At 36.0% G+C, this 27617-nt stretch overlaps 1 protein-coding gene and 1 long non-coding RNA gene across 5 annotated transcripts in view; both read right to left on the bottom strand.

Moving 5' to 3' along the window:
• Positions 1-27617, bottom strand: part of GRIA2 (glutamate ionotropic receptor AMPA type subunit 2) — a 93855-nt gene that overhangs the window by 9054 nt on the left and 57184 nt on the right. For all 4 annotated transcript variants that reach the window (XM_039550444.1, XM_039550445.1, XM_039550447.1 and 1 more), the window contains exons 7-13: positions 18552-18719; positions 18175-18279; positions 17349-17459; positions 16031-16237; positions 15155-15525; positions 11135-11333; positions 20-267 (exon numbers count right to left, since the gene is read on the bottom strand). In XM_039550444.1, coding sequence (XP_039406378.1) covers positions 20-267; positions 11135-11333; positions 15155-15525; positions 16031-16237; positions 17349-17459; positions 18175-18279; positions 18552-18719 — 1409 coding nt within the window. The remainder of the gene's footprint in view (positions 1-19; positions 268-11134; positions 11334-15154; positions 15526-16030; positions 16238-17348; positions 17460-18174; positions 18280-18551; positions 18720-27617) is intronic.
• On the bottom strand, positions 21814-24154 carry LOC104697186. The gene is made up of 2 exons (XR_753132.3): positions 22882-24154; positions 21814-22294 (listed from the first exon to the last, which is right to left on the bottom strand). It is a non-coding gene; the product is annotated as an uncharacterized LOC104697186 (long non-coding RNA).

Consider the following 27617-nt stretch of genomic DNA (forward strand, 5'->3'; position numbering starts at 1 on the left):
GTTATACTATTCCACCCACCTTAATGAAGATCCTTTAGGTGTGGCGATGCCGTAGCCTTTGGAATCCAAATTCCCACCAACTTTCATGGTGTCACAGGGTTTCCTTTGTTCGATGTACTCATTCATGGTTGACTCCAGCAAGTAGGCATATTTTCCTTTGGACTTCCGTACTCGAGCTACCCCTTCTGCTGTAGTCCTCACAAACACAGATGGTTCTGCACTTTTCATATAGGTCCACATTTTATCAAATACTGCAATTTTAGATCTCTGTGGAGACAATATGAAGCCTAATTAACTAATCTTTATGGGGACAGCAAAAGCACACCTGGGAAAATATGATCATGTCATTTTTGAGACAAGTTTATTATCCAACTTTGAAAGATGGCAGCTCCTGCATTCTCTTTTTCTATTAATATTATGCTGTCACTGTATTTTTTTTTTTTTTGTATTTGTTACGTGTATGTTGAAGATTTGAAACAAACAGTGCTACTTCCATTTTATAAGAGGCGTGCCAGATTAAAATATAAGGTCTATGTTCAAACTTCAGCAAAATGTTATTCAGGAGTTCCCACTCAAACAAGATGATCTTTTTTGCAGCTCTGCAGCTGTGCATTATGCAAACAAGAGGTGAGCTGAAATGTGTCAGTGGCACTAGAAAACTTCAGATTGCTCCACAGAGAAAACTAAAATTGCCGTGAAAGCCAAAGGGAACATTAATAGTGAGGCACCTGGTTCAAGGTTGTTCTAATACTCCACGTGCCTCTCCAACTCAACACAACAGGTCAGGCTTTTCCTTCAGAAAGATTTTTACCCGAAGTATGTTTCTTTTGCTTTAACCAATTGGTAGTTATAACTATAATTGGCAGTTTTAACTACCAACTGATTGTTATTTTTTAACCTGGAAGAAAATAGAGGAAAACAGTTTGTCACCTAGATGCTATCAGAAAGGAAGCAGTGCTATCAAAGAAACAGCAGGACACATGGACAAGTCAAGGTCAGATATTACTATTTTATGTGCTAATATACCAAATCTGTGCTATGATGAAATTTATGAGATGCACTTCGCAACTAAAAACATAACATACACTTCAAAACTGCAATTCTGCTCTAATATCTAAAATGGCACCATTTTAAAAATGAATGAATGAAGTGTAAAAGCATCAGTAACACCCTCAGTAATCTCCCACGGCTTCACTGTTCTTGTGGTACAGCATTAGCATTTTCCCAGACTTACCCTGATCTTCATGTCCAGAAATGTAGTCTAGGAAGATTTTGAGGCTCAGATTTCTCCATGGTCTCTGTGTGTCTACTAGTATGAAAGGTTCTGGCAGTACCAAGAACCACTGGACGTTTTCTAACATCTAAATTTTCTAAGTATTACCAGAATCTACATATACATTGGCACAGTTGGCTTTTTGCAAGTTCTCTTGCAGACCAGTTGTCGGATGTTCTGATCTGTTGATCTATACATACTCACTATACCCATATATACCAAAAGACTTGGATATACTCAGCATAACCAGAATGACAGAAAAATAACTGTGTGCTGAAGGCACAGTGAGTTTCTCAGATTCTTGGAATATCTACCATATTGCATACATATTCCTTCTTTCCAGCCAAATGATCCCAAAACATATGACCTTAAAAACTAGGAGAATCCTAAAAAATTACATACTGCACCATTTCTGAAGAGCCAGTTCACAAAGTAAACCATCACTGTGTACTATCAGGTGGGCAGGTGAACAGGAAAAGGTTGCAAGGAACAGGTTTCCCAAATGGTAAGTGTTAAGAAGAAACCTCCCACTAGATGGCTCACAGGGTCCTTGCTGTATGGATGAAGGTAGGAATATCTGACCCAGCAATCGTGAAAATGACAATCTGTAAGACATTCCATAAGAACGTCACCAGAAAATAACACTCAGGATTTGCCATGACCGTGCAGTCCTCTGCAGCTGTGAACACTGAAAAACTTCACGCTGGAATTCATACAGTTCCGAGTCTGGAGCCCTACCTAGGCGTCGGCCTTGTCTAGATTCCTAAAAAATAAGAGCAGCGAGCCACTCTGTAGGGAATATGGGTGACTTCTAAATTTTTGTTTATATTGCTACACAATATATTCAGTAATACATTTTGTTTTCAGAACTGTGCCATTTTATTTCCTTCCTTATTTTCAGAATTTGTATTTATTTGAAAGGTAGAGCTAAATGTAGACAATGGCAGTGTTAAGAGGACACCTAGCATTCTGTGTACACACACACACACTCACTCATAAAGCCCACTTTATTGGATAATTTAAAAAAAACACATGTACACATCCTAATTCAAATACATTGCAAAACATGCTACAAGAACTAAAAGCACAGTGCATTGTTACTTAGATGTGGCCAGTGCTAGAGCTGACCATATTTTTTTTTTTCTGTGCTGTGCTTGTATTGGCTGGGCTAAAGTTAATTTCCTTCACAGTGGCAAGTATGGGGCCTCCATCTCCTTAAAAAAACATGGAAAAGCATGCAGTCATTATCAACGGGGGACAGCATCCTGAGGAAACAGAATCCTTGTGAATGCAGGATGCCCCACGTGCAAGCTGGGCTCCCACACTTGCTATCATGCACTGCAAATACCAGAACCATTCTAGACGGCCATAATGACTACAAGAATGCACAAGTATGGAAATGATCTGCATTGCTCTTAATTACTGTGGCTGATTGCTATTGCAAGGTGACACTCAGTGTATACATGAAATGTTAAAAGTTAATTATCATTTTGATGTTACTACCAACACTAACATGACAGTACAAGACCCTAATACTCACGATGAATATTTTTGGTCCCATTATTTAAGACTTCTACAACAATACAATGATACAAAAATGTCCCAGGAACTGACACATTTTTTTTAGTATCATGTCACCACGGGGCATTTTGACGATGAAAATTATTATTATTAATATAATAATTATTATTATCGATATCAACTTCATTATATAAACTTTTAAAATTATAAAGATATAATATAGATTAATAAATAATAATTATTCAATCTATAATTATAATTATTGTGATGTTATTATATCTAAAATTTATTTTATTATTATGATTATTATTACAAAATACACATCCTATTCAAATGTAGCTTCATTAAGAAGCTAATTAGAAAATTAATTTATGCAAAGCTTTATCAACTTAATTAACTATTTTGTGGGTCATCAGATAACCCATTTTGACATAACTATTTTGACATTCAAAGACCTATTATTCTTAAAACTGGGGTGCTGTAATTAGTATGCCATTGACAGAAATAGCTCTTCAAACTACTAACATTCTACTACATGACGATCTTGTACTGTGGGAGTAGATCTCCAATCCTCAAACATGATTTGTGAAACCATCTTGTTGACCTTCCATACTTGTTGACCTTCCTGAACAAAAGGACAGGAAGTGATAATGTTACCAGTAGCTAAAAAGTGTAATAAAACCCCAAACTTGCTAATTTAGTCAGTAAATAAAATATTAATAGATCAAAAAAAAAAACCAAACCCACACAGAAAATAATAGAACTATTATTTTTTACTTAATTAGCTGAAGATTAAGTACTTTGAAGCACCATCATTTATACTGGGTGAATACTTAAGGTAAGTTCAAATGAATGTAAGTTCTAAATTTTGTAATACATGGATATATTTATTCAGTAATGGTAAAAATTATTTACATCTTCTTAAGATGCCATTTTATGGCTTTTCAGTTTCCATTACTTAATTGAGCTACCAAAAATATCTTTAATATATTTGGTCTTACTAATAAAAAATCTAAAACATTCTACTTCATGAATTAATTCCTCAAAAGTGTATTTAAATAATTTTCTCCAGAAATGTGCAAGACAATGACCTTATATGATCATCATATTCTCCATGTGATTTAAAGAGTTAAGCAACCAAGGTTGTTCTTACCAAGGTATGTTCCCAAATCATTTAAGTGCCATAAAAATACTGCTGAAATGACTCCTCCTCTGAGACTTACTAATTTCAATTTCCTCAGAATTGAAATTCCTCCCCACAATTCAGCATGTTCATAAAATCAAAGCAGATCATTTCAATACCATTTCTTTAAAAACTTGGATAAATGTCACAAAAACCTAATTTCTACAGTTTTGAAGTGCTGACGACAAGGGAAAGTACGCTGTCCACTCCTAGAACTTACTTCACTGTAATAAACCTTCTGATAGTGACAATTGTGTTACAGTCATGTTGTGGCATCTACTACCAAAGCTTTGCAACATCACTGTAATACAAATGTAGATTTGTAAGCAGGATCTCAATTTGCTTAGATGAAATCTGGTAACAAAGAGGAGACAGCACGTGGTATGTTGTGAACTGAAGAAAATCCAGCAAACAACGGCAGGTTTTCAAACCTCACAAGTGAAAAAAAGAATGCCAGAAAGGAAAGTATATCTGCTCTATGGTGTGAAGAAATGAAGAGAACAAAGACAATCTACACAAATGACCATAATCTAAATATATACCTTAGTCTTGTTTTTGATGAGGTTAATGTCAAAGAAGACTGGAACACCTGACATTGTGGATGTCCCATCTCTGGAGGTGTTAAAGACCAGGCTGGATGGGGGCTCTGAGCAACCTGGTCTAGTGGAAGGTGTCCCTGCCCATGGCAGGGGGGTTGAAACCGGATGATCTTTAAAGTCCCTTCAACCCAAACCATTCTATGACTAAGTAATAGGAATGAGGGTACAGAAAAGGAGATGATCAAGATGAATGAAAAGAAAAATAACTCATTGCACCCATAGTGGGGGAGCAGGAATAAACTGAATACCAAAACACAAAAGTACTTTTTCAAGTAGTCACAAATCTGTAGAGAAGTGCAAATGCTGTTCTTGGAGTCTAGAACCATAAACATACTGCCTGGACTGAGGAATGAAAAAGCATTCAAACTCCTCTTTTGGTATAGCATACACAGCTTCAGATGGCATTTTAAAGTGAAAACATTACAAGACAGAAATGACTAAGATTAGTAGGAAAAGAAATTGGGATGTCAAAACACAGACAATGGAGAATTATTTATTTATTATATATGAGAAATGGAAAATTCTCATCACTAGAATGATAGAAATGAAACTTTCTAGTTCAAAAGCATGATCCAGCAATTTGGGACCAGTAAGAAAATCTGCAATAAAATTGGAGATCATCAGCTGATAAAAACAAAAGAAACACAGATCTGTCACTATGATCAAAATGGTTACCAGAAAAGAGTGATAGAATTGGGAGAAAATTATTTCCAGAAAAGATAAAGAAATATTAATGCATTTGTACAAAGCAAACTAAGATCTTGGATGGCAAACAAAGTACACTTCTGCTCATTCAGGTATAATGTGTCAGGAAAATAAACCCTGAGAAGAAAAAGATCTACATAATAATTATTAATGTACTGTAACAATTGAGAATAAACCAGTTATAAATACATACAGGCTGGAAAATAAAAGATGCTTCTAACCATAGCAAGGGTAATGTGGAAAGAGAAAAAAAAAACCTAAAAAATAACAAAAATAGATGCTATGAGGAAAAAAAAGAAAGTACTGATTACTGCATTATTTTTTTAAAATAACTTTCAAAATGGCCTAAATCAATTCTTCTCTGTTGTCCAGATGCAAGGACCTCAAAAAACAAGAGACAAGTGAAAATTAATCACTTGAACCCTCTGTATCAAACAGGAGGGGGAGATGTTGGAACCCTGGGTTCTGAGAATTTCAGCCTTTCAGTGCTGATAGGCATTGATCCTCAGAAACACAAAGTATTCGATCCAAAACCCTGGGAAGTTTCCTAAATTGTGTGGTAACACTGAGGTTGTTGCTGTGTAATTAAAAGTTATGTCACTGGGTGAAATATGTAGAAATGTAGAAAACTAGGTTTAGAAGATACAGGTAATAATAAGTTACAATATGGAGGATTTTGGGTGTGGATTTATGTCTGCTTTCTTCTCCTTCTTCTTCACAAATCTGAATGTTCTGTCATTGGGTCAAAAAGTTCCACATTGCAGAACATGAAAAGTTAGTAATTAGATTGTAAGTAAAAACATATAATTGGTTAGTTTAGACTTTAAAAGGCTTGGAAAATTAAAACTCATGGCCATTTTCCACCTTGTCAACCTTGGAGGCACACACTGTGCAGCTGTATTACTGATAAGATATAATAAACAACTAAGTCCAAACAAAAATTCTCAATCTCCTGAGTCTCAATTCAAACTCTGAGTAAAAGATGTAGAGAAAAAAGAAGAAAAAATGATAGGAAAGTATAAGCATATCCTCAATAATATGCTATTGGATGCAAAGGCAGTCCTTGCACCAAGTCAGGGCTCAGATCTGACTCTCCTCACTATTTCAGCTGTGGACCTTTTTCTCCTATCAATCTGAAGAGCCAAACCCGCACTCTCCAGGCACATCTGCTTTGCAGATCTATGAAGTGCCAGTCCTACACCCTCTCGGCCTCTTAAAGTATCAAGCAGAGCTCATAGCAAATGTTACAGGGTATTTCATGGCTGAGTCTTTCAACTCCTTCGCCTCTCAGAGGCTTCTGTGGAGCTAGTCAAAATAAAACTCTGGAAACGTATGTTCTGTATTTCTTCTGCATCTCAAACTTCAAAAATTGAGGCTGAGGTATGATTCATAGCTTTTTAACCTCAACTTAATTTAAAGAAAAAATCACGTTTCTTCTCTTCGCACCAGTTTTAAACATTCTTGTGGTTTTGTTTTTTTTTTAGAAATCTCAGTATCTTGATGTGAATGAAGGCAGATTGAGGTTCATATGCTGTATGCTTTTTTTTGCATCCCCTCTTGTAATGCAATTGTTAACATAAATACTTTTACAAATTAAAAAATATTTCAAAATAGTTGAAGTAGAGGCACTGGATTTTTGTTGAAGATACTCGGAAAAGACATTGCTACTTTCCTTCAGGCCAAATTTTCATTGCCTCCCAACAAACAACACTTTTGCAGCAGAAATGACTCGAGCTCTTGTCAGCTCCTGTGTTTGTTTCTGGCTTTCCACTGTGTGAGAGGATTTCTCTACAAGATTGTAAGGACTGTCATCCTTCCAGCACGTTTCCAATGCCCACCTTTTCATTCTGCAACTCTTGCCTCTTCAGCAAGAATAAGCAACTCTTGAACAGTCTTCTCAGTGAAAGATAAGGGATACTTCCCTGTTATGGAGCAGTTCTACTTGCTTTTATTTTGGCAGAGGATCTATTCTTAAAGGCCACCAAAACATTTACAATGAAACAGACTGGTCTGTCCATGTTACACTATAGGTTCAAAAATAGGTACTATGAAGAGATTTTAAATAAAAACTAATGCAGAGAGAAAGTAAATTAGTTATTTCTCTGCACATCATTTTCTTTTTGAGATGCCTTATTACCTTCCATATAGTTACAATTCATCTTCTGAAATGGAAAAAAAGGTGGGATGATTGATTTGATTTGTCTATCCAATTTGTACATATCTTTAATGAGCAGCGCTAGGAATACAGCAAAAATATGACAGAACTGTAAAAATAATTAACTTTTGTTCTTGTATCATTTTGATATTAATTTTCAATATACCTTCAAGCAGGTGAAAAGTATGTAAATGTTACAGGGAATGCCTGAATATTTACTTTTATTCTTTGTTCCAGTGCCGTAGCCCATGAAAGTAAGTGAAAAGCTAACACATATAGATAATACTTTCAAATTAGCTTCTGCAGTGGCAGGTGAGCAGTAGACTATCTTTTTGGGTTAGTGACTTTTTTCCCCTTCAAAGCACAACTACGTGTCCTGGCTAATGCACATACCAACTGTGAAATCACGCAAGGCAAAGACAGCGTGCGACTGTGGACAGTGTCACCAAGACGTACCGGAGTGACAACATTTCACTGCCCACCATGTAGCTCTCCATCAGGTAGTACCTGTGACCCAGCAATTAGAGAGATGATGATGCACAAGACCAAGTGAAATGACTCCTGAATTTTCCCGGCGGTGCTTGCAGACTTATCTGCATTCTCACCACTACAATCAACTATTGATTTCAGAAAAACAATGCACTTTGGGGAAACCATGGCCACACTTACTTTGTTGTTTTGCCCATAACCCAAAAGAAAATGCAAAAGCAATGCATTATATACCTTTGTTTAGGCTTTCAGTTGCACTAAGAACTCTACAAGGACTATCTATAAAGCAGAGGCATTAGCAAGAATCCGAAGTGGTAAATATCCCAACTCAGCAGAACAGAGCTCTCTAGACGTGGATTGTACTTGTGATTCTACTAGTACTGACTCTGAGATCTCCTGAGGAAAACTACTACACATTCTGGTATTTACAGAGACCAGATTGATCTGTCATTAAAGAAAAAACATTCTGTCTCTGTAGACTTATAGCTCCAAAATTATCTATAAGATTATTACTAACAAGCAATAGTATCTTGATGATGTTCGTGTCATTATTTTTGTCACCTTTTTTTTTTATTTTAAGAATACTTTAAAATCCATTATTTTTGTACTGGTATTTCCTATGTAGAATGTACCAAGCCTCTGCTTCTCATCTTAAAGCAGCACTAGAAACACGAGAGCACAATGCTTTTTCATCTCTTTTTCTCAGTTATGTTTCTTGATGCAGTGCCAAGTGATGCTCTATGCACTCTTGGCAAGAATACCTCCTGCAGGTCCATACTACCTTTAAATCTAGGAAGTGCCTACCTAAATTGGGGTAAAGTGCAAAGGCAACACATTCTTTAGTCATGAATGGCAAGGATGTTATCCCCAAGTGATATGGGCTAGCTTGTGTGCTACTGTCTATAGGATATGTGATGAGCAGTCAGGAGCTGGAAAAAGGCTTGACCCCACCTCTTTCAATTAACATTACACACATATATATTCAGCTATTCCAAACAGGATTTTTCAGGCAACTTTCACCATCTAAGCAATTTCCAAGAATTCCTTTCTGAAAAATACTGCAAAAACATCTCTTCTTCAATTGTGTCGTGTGTTATCACAAAACATGTTTTAGTAGCAAAGATAATTCAGTGTTCTGTTCTCATCCCCAGTACACAACTACCTTTTATTTTGTGCTGACCCAGAAATTAGGGCTCTGCTAGTGAAGATTCAGTACACATTCCATCGATAGAAAACAAACTTGTAAATAATGCTACTTCCTGAAAACAGACTAACTGAAAAACCCCGTATGTTTTTTTTAATTCCTGGGAGTGACAGAGCAGAAGCCAGACCATTTTAACTTGCTGCTAGAAATACATTCAAGTTGTTTTCAGCTGTTCAAAGAATTTGAGTGCTAATTTCAGGTCATATAAAAATCACACATCCAGTCCAATCCAGTCAGAATACAGATATACTCTAGGTATAGAGTATCTAGAAATTTTAATCTCCTTAGTGATAGAGATAGCTTTCACATTGTCTTCAGCAGAAAGAGAGTATCATCTTGAAACTTGAGTTTCAGGCCTCTTGAAAACAAATGCTGGCAGTTGTTATTTCTCGAAAAGTAACTGGACAAGTTTAAGTGATTTTTAGCAAACAGTAGATAGAGGCATCAGGTTAAGAAGTTGTTTTGCAAATACTGTGCCCAACTTGTGATAGAAATTGCTGAGTAGAAATTTCCAGAGATCTTTACTTTTGTTTGTGCAGACCCAAATATAACTAAACCAAAGATGAAGAATATGCCCTCACAAACCCTCTACCTAATTTTTACAAAAGTAACTTTTTAGTGCTCAAGCAATCGCCAGGAACACAATTGTGTAAAAGTGGAAATATGTACATATATGCTAGGAGTACAACTAGACACTAATGCATGCACATACAAACACTTTTTGTTTAAAATATAAATGCTTAAAAATCTCTAAAAGAGAAACTATTCAAAAGAAGTGACCTACTGTTAATTCACATTCAATCCCCAGGACCCCCCTTGTAGAGTGTTCTAAAAGGTTTATGTTCACAAAACCAGAAACATGCCTGTATGCTTCTAAATGCTTCTAAAGACTCTTAGGACAAACCCAGTCTCATTTTTACCAGCTCACACACCTGATGTTAGTTTTGGTTTAGCCAACAGGAATGCAATCAGCAGCAGGTTTTATTACTGAACCTATCTTCAAGATCAGAATATTTCTACAGTTGAGACAAATATGATTCCTATTTAGTCCATTACCAGTTAAGTATGCATTATAGGATCCAGTGAAAACTATAATCTAGAAGTTACTGCTCTAATTATACAGCATATTAAAAATATCTGTGAGAATATGTTTAATTTCATTTTCATGTCAGTGTATGTTTGAAATATAAATGAATTATTTATAACTATTTTAAAACACAGTTTGTTAAATGTAACATCATGCACTAAAAAGCATGAAAACAGAAGTTTCTTTCTATTTTAGCACTTCAGATGTGTTTCCTTCATACAGTGAGAGACACACAGAGCACACAGACAAGGCGAGGCCGTTCTGGGTTTTTTCTCTCAGCAGCCTTAGTCTCTCACTCATTTGCTGGATGGATTTCACCAGGCTAGCTGATGTCTCAAGGGTAGCCTCAGACTCACACATTGGAAGTTTCATGTATTTTTAAAACTGCAATACCCAGAGGCAGGAGGTGAGGACTGACAGGCTTCCAAGGCATTAATATAACACAAGTACAAGTAAGAACTGTTTTTAAAAGCAGGCATGTATTTTCTATGGCAGCTGACAGGATTATATCCCATTCCCCATCTGCAGTCTTGAAAAATCATGTAGAATACTTATTAAAACATGAATATGCACCTTCCCATGTTCTTATTCACTGTGTGGGTACCTAAAATATAGCAGAGCTATGAAACAGATAAATGACATCAACTTCCTTCTTCAAACATACCTTGTTTTTCACTGTATAGTGGAGTATTTCTTTAGGTAATGTCGCTTCACATATTTATATCAAGACCCTTATGTTTGTATATAAATAATAAAATGTAAATTACAAATAAACAGAACACTTATACTTGTGAGTTGAGCTGTGCAGATCACACTTTCATAGCAATCTTTTAATAAAGCAAAGGGAAAACACATGTACATGATGGAAGACCTACTTAAAACAATCTTAAAAAAAAAAAAAAAAGTAGAGATTCTTACCCTAAAAAACTCTTTAGTGGAGCCAGAATCTAATGTTCCATAAGCAATTTCTGTTTGCTTGGAAAGATCCTCTGCACTTTCAATGGGGGACACCATCCTCTCAACCGTCAGGAAGGCAGCTAAGTTAGCCGTGTAGGATGAGATTATGATGAGGGTAAAGAACCACCACACACCTCCAACAATGCGCCCCGACAGGGATCTAGTAACAAGTATGAAATGGATTTGTAAAGTGAAATGGAAGTCCTAAAAAGGAACACGTTATCAGTTTTATGCAAATGATGCATTATACTATAGGGAAGCATTTCAGGCTATCTCAGAGTCCAGCTCTGCATATGCATCATATGGGAAATCAAGGCATTCTCCACTGGATCTCCTGGACTTTGCTGAAATCAGGACTCCAGAGTTTTCTTTTGGGAGAACCTAGTGATCCAGTTCTTCAAAGTTTTGACAGCCCTTGAAGACTTGAAGGAAACTGCTCCCATCATAATGTGCTATATTTAACACAAACTTTTTGTTCCCTCTGAAGCGATTTTGTGTGACATTATGATGAGGATCAAACAAAATCAGCGAAACAGTGCTTTCAGATAAACCAGTATGCACTTTAAATCAAGGGCCTTGATTGTTTTTATAAGACATTCAGACAAAGACTGATTTCCACAAAACAATGGCTTATGCTGCTGTACACAACCTGTACTGAGAAACAAATAGCATTATTTGTAAGGAAAGCTTGCCCAGGGAATATCTATAGGCTAAAAAGTGCACATGACTTTTGAAAGATACAAGCATTTAACAAACAGAGGACTGGACATGAAATCAGTGATAATACAGAAAAATGGTGAAGAACGTATATTTTTAAAAATAATAATAATCTGATGTTTATAACTGCAGCAGGTGGGCTCTTATGGATCTGTGTTTTGCTTCTCCTGCTCAAGAAGAAAAAAGAAAAGAGAACTCAAGAAAATTTATAAAACAGTATAAAGCACACAACTCAACTCAGTAATTTTCAATAACAGGAAACTAATATAAGAGAAATATTGATATTACATTATTGTCAAACTTGGAATTTTTTTCATGATCCTTTAAACTTTGAAATTAATTACTACTTTGTTTTCAAACAAGATAGCATAGGAAACAGTATATAATCTTTGGAGATGTGCTTAATTACTTGGCAGAAATGTGCATGCAGCTGAAAGTCTAGTACTAGGGCATTGCAGTAGCTTAGGTATGTCTTGGTGTGTCTCCTGTATTCATTAAGTAAACAAATTAGGAATCACAGGAACCAAATTAAATGCAACCAATTCTGGACAAATTATTTTTTCTAATTGCTACTGTATAAAATCTCTGTCATAATTCTGACATAGAAAGATTTATTCCATTTCACAACAGTCTCACTAATTCACTCTACTACAAGAAAATCAAGTCAGATGAGGTCCAAAACGTGTTATCAAAAGGACCATAGAAAAAAAATTATTTCAAACTCATTCTAAAGTGAGATGTATTCTGCAAACATGCTTTCCATCACCTTTGAAAAAACATCACATACTTATTTTGAAATGGAAGTAATTAGAATATCAGATAATTCTACAAGTAAAATATTGAGTTATAAGATATACTGATTATATTATATTACGTATTTACAAGGTAAAATCTGTCAATGTGTATTTAAGAACTACCAACTTTATGGAACTTTATATTGTACTGATGACACTATAAATGACAACAATTTTCAAAAGTCCATGATCTGTAAGCCACTGACTTTGTGAAAAAGAATAAGCTCAATATGAATCCAGAAATTATGCTCCCACGTGAATTTTACAAGTAGAATTATTTGGGGTGTCATTTGTATTCAACATTTCCCCAGCCAGTCTGTCACAGACTTCTTTTTTTATGTACATTTTGAAAAGTTTCTAAAATGTGCTAGTATGAACCCACACTTTAGAGGCACCTTATTTACCAGACCTTTAAGAACTAAACCAAAAATTTCTGCCAACAGTTACATAAATTTGTGCACCATATTTTGTACTTAGAAAGGTATTATCTGGCAGAATGGAGAGCACACTCACTTCTCAGAAAAGATGAGGAAAACTTTGCTCTAAGTTATGATTATCATATAATATATTATTCTACTCTTTTGTTCCTCTACTACCCATGAGGCAACATAGGGACTGCTATTACAGACCATTTCCAGGTGGCCCAGTCTTACTCAGCACCACCTTCTATTTCAGACTCAGGGAACCCTGGTAACTTGTCTACTCTAAAAGTCTTAGAGCAATTGTCATTTTTATAAGAGAAATGATTGCCATAGTGCAAAATTTAACTTCAGAAAGGTACTTTGTTGATGCCTGAAGATAGTCCTTTTTATATTTACTCTGATTCATCTGTAGGCAGTTCAAATTCCATAGTGAAATGTTTTGCAAAATCAGAAGTAACAAGTTTTTTTTAGCCCTTTTCTATTTTTATAATAAACAGATAATATACAAACTAACTACCTTCCTCCAAATTATGTTTGCAATGAAATAAAGTTAAATGCTTCACTGAAACTAAATATTGAATATCCAAAATTGAGTTTCATGCACCTTTTGTGATGACCATTTGCTATCACTATTCTTGCACTACCTTTCAAAAGCTATCAAACCATATAAAACAACCATTGTGCTTTCATAGCTAGTAAAATAACAATGATAACAAGAAAAGGATCATAATTCTACTATAGCCTTGATTCAATAAAAATAATTTTGTACTAATAGGTGACCTAGCAGTCAACTCCAGCTGTGAAGTGTGCAATCAATACAAAAACCCCACAGGAGTGAAATTAACGCAACTTCTCATGATCTGCAACAATTTGCCCTCTTCACTGTCTTGTCTCTTGCATAAAATTCTTACTGTGTTCCATGCCAAATGCATTGCATCTTTCATCATAAAGGCTGGCATCTCCCTCTGTGATACAGCAGCCTTTACACAGAATTGCTTAAGTTCTCACACAATAAATGCTGTTTTTTCTGCAGCAGAACAACTTGAAAACCTGCTTTTGCCTTTTGGGATGCATGACTTATATCTAAGAAACGCTCCCTTGGTATGATTTATTTTGACCACCAACCACCAGACTTGCTAGAAATTGACCTGTTCCCTGTCTTAATTCAGGATGTTTACAAGAAGTCTAATTATCCTAAGCAGTTTAAACTAAGTCTTCTGGTTTGATTTCCTTAAACCCAGCGGCCCTATTTAAATTGTTACTGTATTTCCTTCAAGCAGCAAACAGCTATTTACCTACCTACTTACCACATTGCTGAAACAAGGCTAGAACCACTTGTGCACAAGCAAAATAGAATATTTAATAAACTGCAAAGGAATTAAGTGCTTTACAGTTGTCCCTAATCAAGTAGAAGAAAACCCATGAGGAATTAAGCACTTATGAACTGGACCTTCAGATTCATTTTCGCAACTTCCTTTGTGAGTTCTCTAAAACTAGGACATGTAAAAACAGCAGTGTTTTGCAAATACCCACATGAAATTAGAGCCATCATGAGACTTTTATTTCAGTTCAAGGCTCTCTTGGAGAGTAAGAACGTGTTCATAACCATGTTATGATATGTAGTGAGTTTTAGAGGGAAAGTGCTGCCTGTGTAGTTCGTGACTAGTATGTTATCCTTTTTTCCCACTACAGTTGTTGTGAACCACGTGCACTGTCAACTGTAAAATGGGAATATGCAGCAAAAACACGGTACCCCTCCAAGAAGGCATGGAATGATGTGAACCTTATGCATTTTACAGTCTCTTCATGGTGTATATAAATCCACTTGGAAAATTTATGATCGACATTAAGACGGTATCGATCAACTACATCCTGACCCTATGTCACAGACAAGTGCTTTTATTTCAAGGACTTCTGTGACTTTAGGGAGGAAAAAAACCATTGCAATAATTTCTCTCCAAGAATGAAAATATATGCACCATGAACCTCTTCTGGCTGAGATGGCTGAGACCAAAAATGCACAAAGTTGAAATGAGTGAGTAACCAACCTTGGCGAAATATCGCATCCTTGCTGCATAAAGGCACCCAGGGAAAACCAGAGACTATTAAATATCCCAAATTCATTAGTTGATTCATTAGTTTGCGTTTCTCTTCCATCTTCAAATTCCTCAGTGTGCCACTCGTATGGGCTAAATCTGCTGACCAGGAATAAAACTACACTGACCCCAATGTAGGCAAAAACAATGCACATCCAGATTTCATATGCTAACGGATCAAGAAAGGAAAACACTCCTGGCTTGGACTTCTGAGGCTTCTTGATCATTATTGATATCCCCAGGCTCATAAAGGGCTTTGAGAAGTCAATCACCTCTTCTCTCACCAACGTTATAGTTAATGGAGCGATTGCAATATCGGCTTTCTGTAAAGGAAGAAAAAAAAAGCAAATAATAGCTAATGCAATGAACAAAGCAAAAAATGGTTTCATTTCTATGGTATTTCACAAATAGAAAATAGGACAGCAGAGACACCAGCAACATTTGTTTCACTGAGAACATCCTGTGGAGAATTTCAGAAATTTTCAGTTGAGCTCATATTGAAACACATACAGCCATATGGCTGATGTAATCTAAGTTTTTGCTTTTATATATGCCCTATTAAAAGCATATGGCATTTAGAAGTTTAGCAAAGTACTTAGCTTTTCACCTGGTCAGGAGGATGAAATATGCATTCACGTCCCCCCATCTTCATTTGCATTTAAAATGTAATTTCAAGTTTTACTTTCAAAATTTTTCAAGCCATTAGATGTTAATAATTCCTATCAAATTAATTAAATAACTTTCCTACACTCTAGAGAGAAAACGAAACCAAATCCCACTCCTTCCATCAGTCATCTTTAATGGCTTTATTATAGAAAATTTTCTTACCCCATAAACAAGTTCTCCAACCATCCCATTCCAGATTTTGGTGTCTGCATCCCTTGCCCCATACTTGCCATCCCCAACAATTGTAAGCTTATATTTGAATCCACAGTGCTTAGCAATTTCTGTAGCTAAGTCCACACAATAGCCCTCATATCGATCATTTCCTTCAAGCATTTCGTGATTTTTCTTCATCATGACATATGGGGACTCCTGCACAGAAAGAACTTGCCTTAGCTACTTGACAGAGATGTTCATCAGTTGTACACGTCACAGATTAGTAAGTTCCCTTTTACATGTGAAAAGAGAGAGCGGATACCATCTGTATCATACATGCTATGTATACGTTAGTTGTTAATTATTAATGTGACATGTCTTTAACACAGTTAAAAGCTGCATTCTCCAGAGTTATACACAAATAACAATACTTACAGGCATAGGGATTCCCAGAAGTATGTTAATAATGACCATGAATGTTAACAGGAGTTATGCATTCAGAGAAGAAAGAGTAAATTCCAAAATCAGTTTCTTTCTCTCATACAGTTTCGATGGAAGAAGGCAAAGGTATTTAGTTGCTTGTTGTCTTATACAAGAAAATTATTTTCTATTTCACAATGACATCTCTCCCTGGGAAAACACTTGAGGCTCTCAAGGCTGTATTTTTATTAAATTGCTAATTTAACAATAGGTAAGATATCTATAACTATGCACTGAAGTTCTATCATCAGCAAAATTGGTGATGAGTCATCAGTCATATTAATATATTTCCTCTTTGCTCAGTTGTTACAGAACTGTTCTTGCATCCAGAGAAATTCCTACGCTAACCTACGGCTCATCCAAACTGATAAACAAGCTGTGTAATTTACAAAAAAAAAAAGCTCTTCTATGATAATATACAATTCAATTTTCTAAACAACCAGAATACAACATTTAACATTTCATTTTACACTTTACCAATCCATAGCAGCTACAATCCTGAAGCATAAGAACCAGTCTCTTTGTCAAAATCTCTTCTCTAAAATGAACACTATGGTTCTGCCTCTCAGAAAGTTCCTCTCCTTTGGAAGCAGGTATTTAATTTCCATTTTCAGATTTAAAAAACCATAACTTTCTAGGATGTTCAAAGACCATTCATCCTCTACAGATCAAAACCATATCCTGAATCACATACATTTCCTTAACTTCTAGATTTTATTATGTACCACAGGGAATAACAGCTCACAACCTCAAATAATAAAAAGACAGTATATTTAAACTAACATAATGTTGAGAAACAAATCATTGTAGGACAGACTGTCTTCTGACAAAATAGGAGGTTAATTACCAAAATAGTGGTGACAATAATAGTCTTATTCTCTAGTCCTGAAGATTCATTTCCGAGAGGGCCGTCAAGAGGATTCACAACCATTTTGTCCACTTCACTCCAATATCCAATCTAAAGAGAGTGTACAGGATGCACAGACACCAGTGAATATGAACTTTTCTAGAAAAGGTAAAGCATGTTATTACTATGCCCTTGATTTTGCTCACAGAGAACTATTTCAGCTATGGATTTACCACTGTAAGCATTTCTATTTATGTAGTGAAAAACTACAACGAACAGTAAAAAGAATGAACTAATGACATTTGTTCACATTACTTTGTCTAAAGCAGGTATACCATTTTTATTCACATATTAACAGGTTTTAATATCAACACCACACACTGTAAAACTGAAATAGTACAGATAAGCAAAACATGAGAAACTGGTTTTTGCTGAAAGATTTGAAATTAGAGCGGGAAGACAAACTCGCTTATAAAAACATCACTTGAAAGCTTTTGTCATTCAGAAGTGTATTTTGTCATTCAGAAGCATATTTCTCCAAATGCTGGCTCACATTTAGCAATTCAGATCAGAAAGCAAAAAATTTAATCCGCAAAACTGAAAGGAAAACACTCTTCTGTAGTACTTACCAGAAATAATAATTCATATTTGTTAGAAAGAAATAATACATATGTTTACTTCGTTCTGCAAGACCACTGTAGAATACACCCATGAATAAATATTATCAGAACTCATGCTTTAATTAATCTAATGTTTCAGTACCTACCTTAACCCATTGCTTAGAATGGTAAAACCTTTAAAGACACTGCAAGACAATTCAAATTACCTTCCGAGGACCAGTACTTTTAAGTTCCATGACGTTTATTGTAAAATTGATTCTCTTTCCATTCTGATCAAACTTTATATTTCCTGTTAGCCCTTCCACCTGAACCTGTAATAGATGAAAATGGAAATGGTAGGAAAATTTTGTTTCTTTTTAGAAAATGCATTTTTATTTCCACAAATGATTACTGATATTTCAAGAACATTCACTTTAGAGTCATTTTCATATGCAATATACTATCTTAGCCAGGTTCCTGAGGACTTTACTTCCACATTATTCTCAGCAAGATCCAGACAGGTTAGGAGACTAGAAGATTTTTTCCATAAATATAGAGAACTTCACACATGCACTCATCCCAGCATCCACTCCAGGGAAGCTACCTGTTTCAATGCCCTTTCTATTTCTACACCATGACCCCAAGGTACAGCTGGATTTGCAAGACAATCTCCAGCATTTCCTCTTCTGGAGATCTCAATCCTCTGTTTACGCAAATTACGGAAAGCTTCTGTCATCACTTGAACAGCATCATAGGTCAGAGCAGAGGTATACTGAAAAGAAGTGAAAATATTTAATTAAAAAGCAGCTTCAGCTTCACTATACCAATTCACTTGGTAATCCATTAAACACTAGAAAAGATAGTAAGATATACTTGAAATCAATCCACTTTTTCCTTAGTTACCCTCTGCGGGGCATCCATGAAAGTTAATCATGTATTCATCAGAATGGTTAGGGGCAGTGCCAATAAATCCAAACTAAAGATTTACAGCTGTTTTCAGTGTGAATTACATTTTTTCCCACTACAGCTGTGTAAAAATCCTGTTTGCAGATATGGCTGGAAGTCCATGTAGGTGAAAGGGAAAAAAAGAAATAATTTTCAGTGTTTAACCTGAGTTAGCCTGTAAAAATAAGAAATTGTTCCTCTGATTACACTCTTGATAGAGAAGCATTTATTCACAGATCTCTAGACTTCATCTCCTCCCACATATATACACACAAACCCAAAGAGCATGTATTTGTATATACATGTGCTTAACTTTTTCCCATTAAATATAAAATCTCAGGGGTAGCTACTTTCAAGTATGCAATACCTTGTCAACACCACACAAAACAGTTTTGGGACTGAGATGCCTGGAAAAAATGGTGTCCCTCAGAGAGCTCCATGTTCCTAATCTGACATAGTATAAGGAGCTTTACAACTTCTGAGACATCAGAGAGGAGTCCTGTGATCACATGCATGAGAAACTGGGGCTAAATGGTCAAAACCTATTTTCTTCAGTGACTGGAAAATTTTACATCTCAACCAACTAACTGAACTGAAACCACATGTGCACATACACTGAGGACTTTGTTGGACTGGCTTTTTGAGTCTGGAACACCGCAATTATGCCAAATATAGGGGCCATTTTTGGAAATATGGGCCAGAATATAACTACTTAGAGGCATATGAATGAACGGAATGATCCCTGTGAAGGCTATTAGATGCTGCAAATATATAAACTGTAAAGTGGAGAAAAATGATGTATTAGCTCTCTGCTTCAATGGCTCAGACTTTAATAAGAATTTTAATTAGTTAGCTCAAGTCATGCAGAAGGCTCTTGTAATTGTAACCAAAGCAAGTTCCTGAACTGAGATTAATTTTTATATGCAACTGTTAGACCTTAGAAAAGGAAGAAAAGGAAAGTAGAACTCTTTTTTTAAGATTGGTAAGCTCAGTGACCAGTGCGAATCTTCTCAATAAAGTTTTCTCAGTGACTTGTACAGAATCTTTAAAGGGATCGGAACAGCAGAAGAATGAAGTGAAAGACTGCCTGGAGCCACTACTACTTCCTCCTACTGGAGCAGCAGTGATTAAGTGAATTTGGAGATGAGGAGAAGGTACAGAGAAAGGACCCTGACTAGCAGTACTACTTTAAACATTGATTGCTCTTTGCAGTTCAGAAACATATTGTGCCACACCAGTGTCCTGCGAAACTTTGGACACAGCACTGTCATTAACCACCAAAACAGACTTTGGGTAGCAGAGAAAGTAAGAGCTTGGAATTGAGAAGCTATAATGCTATCTAATTCAGTTATTCTGTGATTCACTGAATCATTGAGATATATTTAATGCATTCTCTCAAGAATATTATTTCTATAGTATATAATTATTGGCCTGAATATTCACAGCTCAGTGATACACGAGGGTTTTGTAGAGCTTTGCCTATCAATCAGTATCTGTATGTGCATATGTGTCATCACATGTATAAAATGTACATGTCATAATTTAGGTTAAGACAGCTTTAATCTAAGGATCTCAAAATATTTTACAAGCACTGTTGGAGATGCCATGAAAACAAACAGCCCATGCATCATTTCTTACTGCTTTATTGTGCAAACACTTTCAGCTCCTAATAACCTTCATGGGGCTCATTAAAACTATCTGCAGCTTCATAAATAGATGTAAAGTTGACAAACTAAACCAAAGTGAACTCATTACCATAAACAAGAAATGACAGACCAATAACCTGCTCATGCAGAGGTGTGTGTGTGTCTGCATAATAAATAAAATGGTCATAAGTTAAAGGCTGCATTAGCCCTGCCTTGATTCACTTTGTTTTACTGGAGATTCATCCACATTCTGATCTACACTATTAAAATAAATGGGAGCACTATTTGGAACATTATTCTGTGGAAGTGGGATGGGGTCTTACTTCTTAATACTTCTATGGCACTGTAAATCCCCCAACTTCATTTCAGTTCCTTTCAACTGTAGATAATAAGATCAGCAACTTTACTACAAATGAAATAGGTGCTATACCAGAGCTCTTACAGAATCACTTGCATTAATTATAGCATGGCAAAGAATATGCTAAAAAACCATCCTGCATCTCACAATTTTAGAACTATGATAACAAGCTGATAATATAAACTGCCTAAAGATTTTATGCCATTTGCTATGAAACATGGATTGCATGAATGTCATATGAATTTTCTCTAAGTAGATGCCTTAATTACCAAGCAGTGAAAACACAAGGCCCATGTAATTTTCTTCAACTTAAATTTCTAACTTAACTTTCTACCTTCAACTTAAATGTTCTATAGACCTTAGTAAAACCTGTAAGCTGCAATTGCACTGATGAATTTAAAGACAAAACAAAGTCATTCCAGACAAAGCAGAAGTTATTACTCATTTGCTGTCCAAGAAAAACTGGCAAGATGTTGCCTTTTGTAACCAGATGTTTTCCAGTAACTCAGAAATCCTTAGCTGAAAGGACCAAGATTCTATTTTGTACAGTCAGTAACTGAATCTTCTGAAGGTGAAATTGCAGGAACTACCCCAGAAGCACAAGATTTTGTTATACATATATTTCAAAATTATAAGATATAAGAAAGCTAAGTTAGCCTGTTAGACCTGTATTTCACTCAATGCCTGTTCCATGTGCTCAAGACAAAGCTGAAAGATATGATTAGACATTTGAAATAATTGAAACAGTATACTTAAGCAGTGGAAAACAAATAAAAATGTGAAGACATAAATCCAAGAAAAGAAAAAAAAAGAAAAAAGGAAAGTGTTCTGAATTACAAGAAGTCAAATTCTTTTCCTCTTGATTTGGATATCTGCAATGTCTAAATCTGTCCTTGACAGATTAGCTTGAGTTTGGGTTTTTTGGTTTTTTGTTTTTTTTTTTTTTTTTTTTTTACAGTCAGAGAAGAGTAATAAACATTCTAAGATGTGATTCATTTGACTAGTTAGACACCTTCTTGGAAGAGAAATTAACTGTGCTTTTGATTCCACTCACTTGATGTCCAGTGACTTTTGAGACTAGGGAGGAATTGAGAGCGATCAGCTTAGGTACAGATGTTTACACTGTAGACACACTAATAACAACCTACAACCACTCAAAAGGACTATGAATTAGCCATTCATCCCTAATCCAACACAACAGTGAGAAGGACAAACAAAATAACAGGAACATTTTGGCAGGGACTCTACCAGCTATGTCAAAGAAAGCAGGGCTGTTGTACAAGACACTGGGCAGACCTCAGCTAGAACGGCAGATCCAGCTGCAGCAGTGCTCAAGTAAGGCAGAAATCAGTCTGCAACAAGCACAGATGGAGGTTCCTCACAGTGTATGGGGGGCTGCTGTAGGAAAAGCAGGAGAAGGGAAACTGCATCACTAACAGAGGCTAAGAGAAGGGAGGTCTAAAATCTGATACAAATATTTTCCCTTGGAGAGCAGTAAAATTCTGAGAGAGGAAATACAGGAAATGTTCTTTGCTGCAAGAGCAGGAGGGTAGAATCAATCAGTATAAACACACTTCTACATTTTTTCCTTATATTTAAACAATTTAAATACCAGCAAATATACAAAATAAATTATAATAAAATCTCTCATCTGAATTTTGCCCATTTTTTCCCTCAACAAAGTACTTCTCTACTTAAATGCTAGTATAAACAACAGAAGCAGAAAGATTGATAAAACAAGTAAACACACAAGCAAAAAGAAATGAGACACAAAGTTACTTGTCAAGAACTAGAAAAGGAACTGGGCAACTGTCTCTTGTACTTTCAGTGCAGTCAAACTGATGCAACAGCAGACACCTTATTTCCCTTATTTCCTTAAGGGTCTTTAGTGTAGCTGGGAGCTATTTTGAAACAGATAGTATTACAGACACTTTGAAAAATACTTGAAAGTGGTCTGACAGATAAGAAAGTGAATACAAAATTACCTAATTGATAGGAAATGGCTACGTCCTTCTGGAGCTCATGGCACCTTGCATACCATCCTGACAGGACGTGGAAACGCGAAGAGCTACTTCCAATAGAAACAAGAAACATTGTCAAATCTTGTACACAGAAGTGTAATTGGAAGTGAAGATGGCCTTTGACTGTGCCCATAATCATGCTTTGCTCTCATCTGCTTTGTGCAGGCATTAGCAAGAGTGGGGGTGTGTGTGCAGCAGCCTGCTGGGCTGGTTGCCCTTCAGACTGCAAATGGGCCTTTAGCACCTGAGCATCTTCATTACCTATGGCCATGTTTCAAATACTGCAATGTGAGATAGAGGTCAGGCAGCCCAGAAGAGACAGTGCATGGCTCCTCCTCTTTGTTAGGATGGTGCTCTTGTGAAAATAGGCAGTCTTAGCTGAGAATAATTGCATATACACAGGACTTTTTTTATAACAACCCCGGTTCTGACTAAATGGGGAATATAAATTAATAAAATGTAAAATTACCTGATCTTTTAAAAAATTATCCTAAGTTAATCTCAGTAAAGATGGGGTTAGAGACCAAGCCCTATTTATCGTAATGAATATACTATCTTTATTAATTTTTTTTTCTTAAAGTTGTGCAGTCACATCAACTTACACTTTGATAACAGCCTTTATTCAAACACAATTGCAGCACTCTGTGTGCATAGAAAAGCTAAACAAATAGGCATTTTTGCTTTGAAGTGCCATACTGGCATAAGATGCAAAGAACACCTCAAGGAACCTGTCGCCTTAGAAAAACTTGTGTTCAGCTCCAAAACTGCTATCCAGAAAATCTAATGATTTTTGGACATGTTTATGTGTTTTAATTATCTCTTTGCTTGGTTTAGAAAGGCTGCTTTCTGGGCACACCCAGAACAGCCAGCGCAGCTAGGCACCTGCCGAAGCCTGAATCCCTGGAAGTCTAACTCTTATTTGAAAGACAACTCACAGCACATCCGGCAGAGACTGACAAGACTGGGGCACTGCAATTATCCTAATGCTCCCACTGTAGGATATTTATAGGAGAAAGTGACCTTCTTTCACTCTTTTAAAAACTGAATATAGCAAAGATCACAAGATTTATGAAGCCCAAAGTGCTTGGCCTTTCTACCTATTTTATCTACTACACTAATAGGAATGAGATTCCTAAACGGTAATTCCTCCCCCAAGATTGCTTCCAGTTCAGAACAATCTTCTCACTAGAGTCATCAGAAGTGCTAATCTAGCAGAAAAAAAGAGTGAAGGAGTGCAGGTGTGCAGGTACATACTTTTTTTTTTTTTTTTTTAATTTTTTTTTTATTTTACACTGAGATCAGAGGTTTTAAAGTATTTCGGTCTTCCATTAGAGTAAATGAAAAACCATTTACTTGGATTTGAATTCACAGAGCTTTACAGAAATAATAAAAATAATTATATGGATTTGAAGCCACAGCATTTTACTTATAAAAGATCCTGTTGTATTCTAATCATGCCACTGCCTGTGGAAAATATACATACTAACAAAATAAATAAGATTTTTAGAATGATTTGTGTAATCTTACTTCTATCTTAGAATACACCTGCAAAAGTCAATGCCACTGATAATAAAATCACCTTGAATTCACTGCAAAACACAAAGATATACAACTTTTTAATTGTTACCATATGAATACACAAAACCTTTTTCTTCAAGGCTAAGCCAGAGCGAAGTATGTCACTCTTCACAGTATTAAAAATCAGCAGGATCCAGCAGCAAAAACTGAAGCCTTTGGTCACAGCAGTGAAAACAGACCAAGTTGGGAAATCTCACAGGATGAGAACAAAATGTATAACTAGAAAGGCAAAAGACTTCTCTGAAAAAAATACACTCCAAGAAATGGATTTGAAAGAGTTGCTCTGAGTGTTTGAAATGTTAAAGTGTGTGTGTGGGGGGAGGTTTGGGGGTTTTTTGGTGTTTGTCGTTTTGTTGGGTTTTCTGTTTGGTTTTTTGGGATTTGTTTTTTTTTTGCAGGAGGGGGAAGGGGAGAAAAAAAACCAATCAGCAATTCTCATCATACATACTTGGTGTTCTAAGAATTTTCAAAATGTGCCATTTAAAACTAATAGTAATAATTCAAGTCTTAAATTTAAAACAATAGGAGAAAAAGAAAGAAACACAAAAAACCCTAAACCACAATTCCCCGTTTTCATTACCACTCCTCATCTACCCTAATCAGCAACAAGATACCTGTTGTAGCAAGATGAACAGCTTTCTCCTGTTTGCTCCAATTTAATTTCCAAGCAGGACACTACTAGAATTGAATACATCATTTTTAGCAGGTTACTGATTTTACCAAGACATAGTTATTGTCAAATAATAAACACTTCCTTTTCACTTTTCTGCCACCCCATGCTAGATAATATGGGCAGCTACCTACATTAATGGCTCTTTAATACCAGACCTGCCCCAGAAATAAACCTGCATGTCTCCTCTCCTTGTTCACTGAAGTATACCCAGGGCTTCCCCTCCTCCCTTATTCCCCTGACCCAAGAAACTGTCAGCCACAGATGCTCTCCAGCTCTGAGCTGCACCTCTTTTCTGTCTTTTGCTCACATTTTAACAGCCTCTTTTCACTTTGCTGACCCCTTTTTTGCATGACATCATTCCTCCTCCTACTACTATTTTCATCTTTGTCTATGACTCCCTCTTCTCCTCTTATCCCCATTTCTCCATCAAGCTCTACTGCCCTAAATGACATTGATCCTTGTGAGGCCAGAGGTATGGCTGACCTTGATGAACAATTGGATCATGAAGGAATAGTAGCTTTTCCTGTTTATATCCACCATATCCAGATGAATTGCTGGTTGAAAAAAAGCAAGGCAGAGTTCCTGAGAAAATAGGCAGAAGGAATCCACTGCACTTTGTTGGCTGAAGATCCTTAAAAATTTATAATTACTAAGAATAAGTGGATTCAAATTCAAAGAAACATAGCTTCATAGAGACATCAGGAATTGGCTCTGTAGTTTTCTCAAGTTTGCTTTAGCACAGTTCAGCCACTTTTACTTGCAGGATCGAAGGATCTGGGTCAATTGGCCTTTTGTATGTCTGAGATAAATCTACAGATATTGCCTCAAACCACCCACTGCTTTCAGTGACTAAACATTCCATTCTTTAATTGAGTTTTCTTAAAAAAAAAAAAAAAAAACAAAAAACCCAAACTAAACCAACTATGCTGGAATGAGTGATTACTTATGCAAAACAGCCTTTAGCTATTAAAAAGAAGCATGAAGTTTAACACTGAAATTTCTTATGCCCACATTTTTTGTATGTATTTTTTCAAATAGAGAAGACTGAATACTGGGATTTGAAAGCCCAGTGAAACCAGATAGCTGGAACACCAACTGCTAGATGCATATTTTTTTTAAGACCAGGAAACCAAAATGCAAAGACTGGAAACAGCCAGAACAATCTCACGAACCTACAGTTTTATAAGGGCACTTAGGAAAAAACAAATATACTCCAGATCAGTTCCTGGTTAGACCTCGTAATAAATATTAAAAATAACTATTTTTTAAAAAAGTCTTATTTATAAATCTTTATGATCTACTTGAATTAGGACATATTAGGACAAAATCATAGTTTTCTATTAAAACTGTAGCAGGTGCAACAGAATATCCCTTATAACTCTTATTAAAATTCACTGCATTATAAAACCATTCTCTAACACACTGCAATCATAAGAGGCATGGCCCAAAAAAAGGTATTGTCTAATTCATCAACTGTACACTTTTGCTTCCTCATCTATATCTAGACAAACTGCCTTCTGAATTTTCAGTTTGAGTAGTTGTTTTCAGTGTTTTCTTCTTTGTTCACATTGTTTTCTTCTTTGCTCCTTATTATAAGTGAGTCATCTAAATGTTAATTATTTCTGCAAGGTAAACAATTGTGTGCTATGTATTTTCATTTTTTTTTTCTGCATGTTATCTGTATTGCATCCTTGAGGTAAATTAGCACCAGCAGAGCTCAACCAGCATCTTTCAGTTACAAGCATCATTACTCCTGACTTACGGTTTCATAATAATTGCCTAAAAGACTGTATGACTTGACTATAAAGAAGAAACTTGAAAACATGAAAATACTAAAGACAAAATCAGGAGGTAAAAACAATCTAGTGTTTTGGTATCTTAGCTATACATTGGTTGGGTGAGGAAAGAGATTATGAAGTCAGAAATACAATCATGAAAGAACATCTGAAACATTATGCGCCAGCATGAAACAGTTACATCCACCCAAAATAGCTACAGAAAGTACCAGGGTTGTTATCGTCATCATCCAACACAATGGGATTCTCTGAGTTTGAGCTGATTTAGGTCTTCAACCAGGCAGCCCCAAAATCTTTTCTGCATGCTGCACATAGTTTTTGTGTATACCATACTCAAGTTGTCTCAGGCACTTCAAGCCTCAGGTTGCTCTTAGAAAAGCTTACCACAGAATAGGATGGCTTGAACAGACTTGTAGAACAGACTATTTCAGTTGGACAGATCTACAAGGATTATCTAGTCCAACTGCCTGAACAATTCAGGGCTGACCAATTCTAAAGTGTGTTTTTAACAGAATTTCCAAATGCCTCTTAAACAGAGACAGGCTTGGGGCATCGACCAGCTCTCATGGAGGGCTGTTCCTGTGTCTGACCACCCTAAAAAAATTAAAGAAATGTAAAGAAATGCTTCCAAAGGCCCAGTCTGAACCTGTTCT

This window comes from Corvus cornix, chromosome 4, assembly GCF_000738735.6.
Source record: "Corvus cornix cornix isolate S_Up_H32 chromosome 4, ASM73873v5, whole genome shotgun sequence".
Lineage (NCBI taxonomy): Eukaryota > Metazoa > Chordata > Aves > Passeriformes > Corvidae > Corvus > Corvus cornix.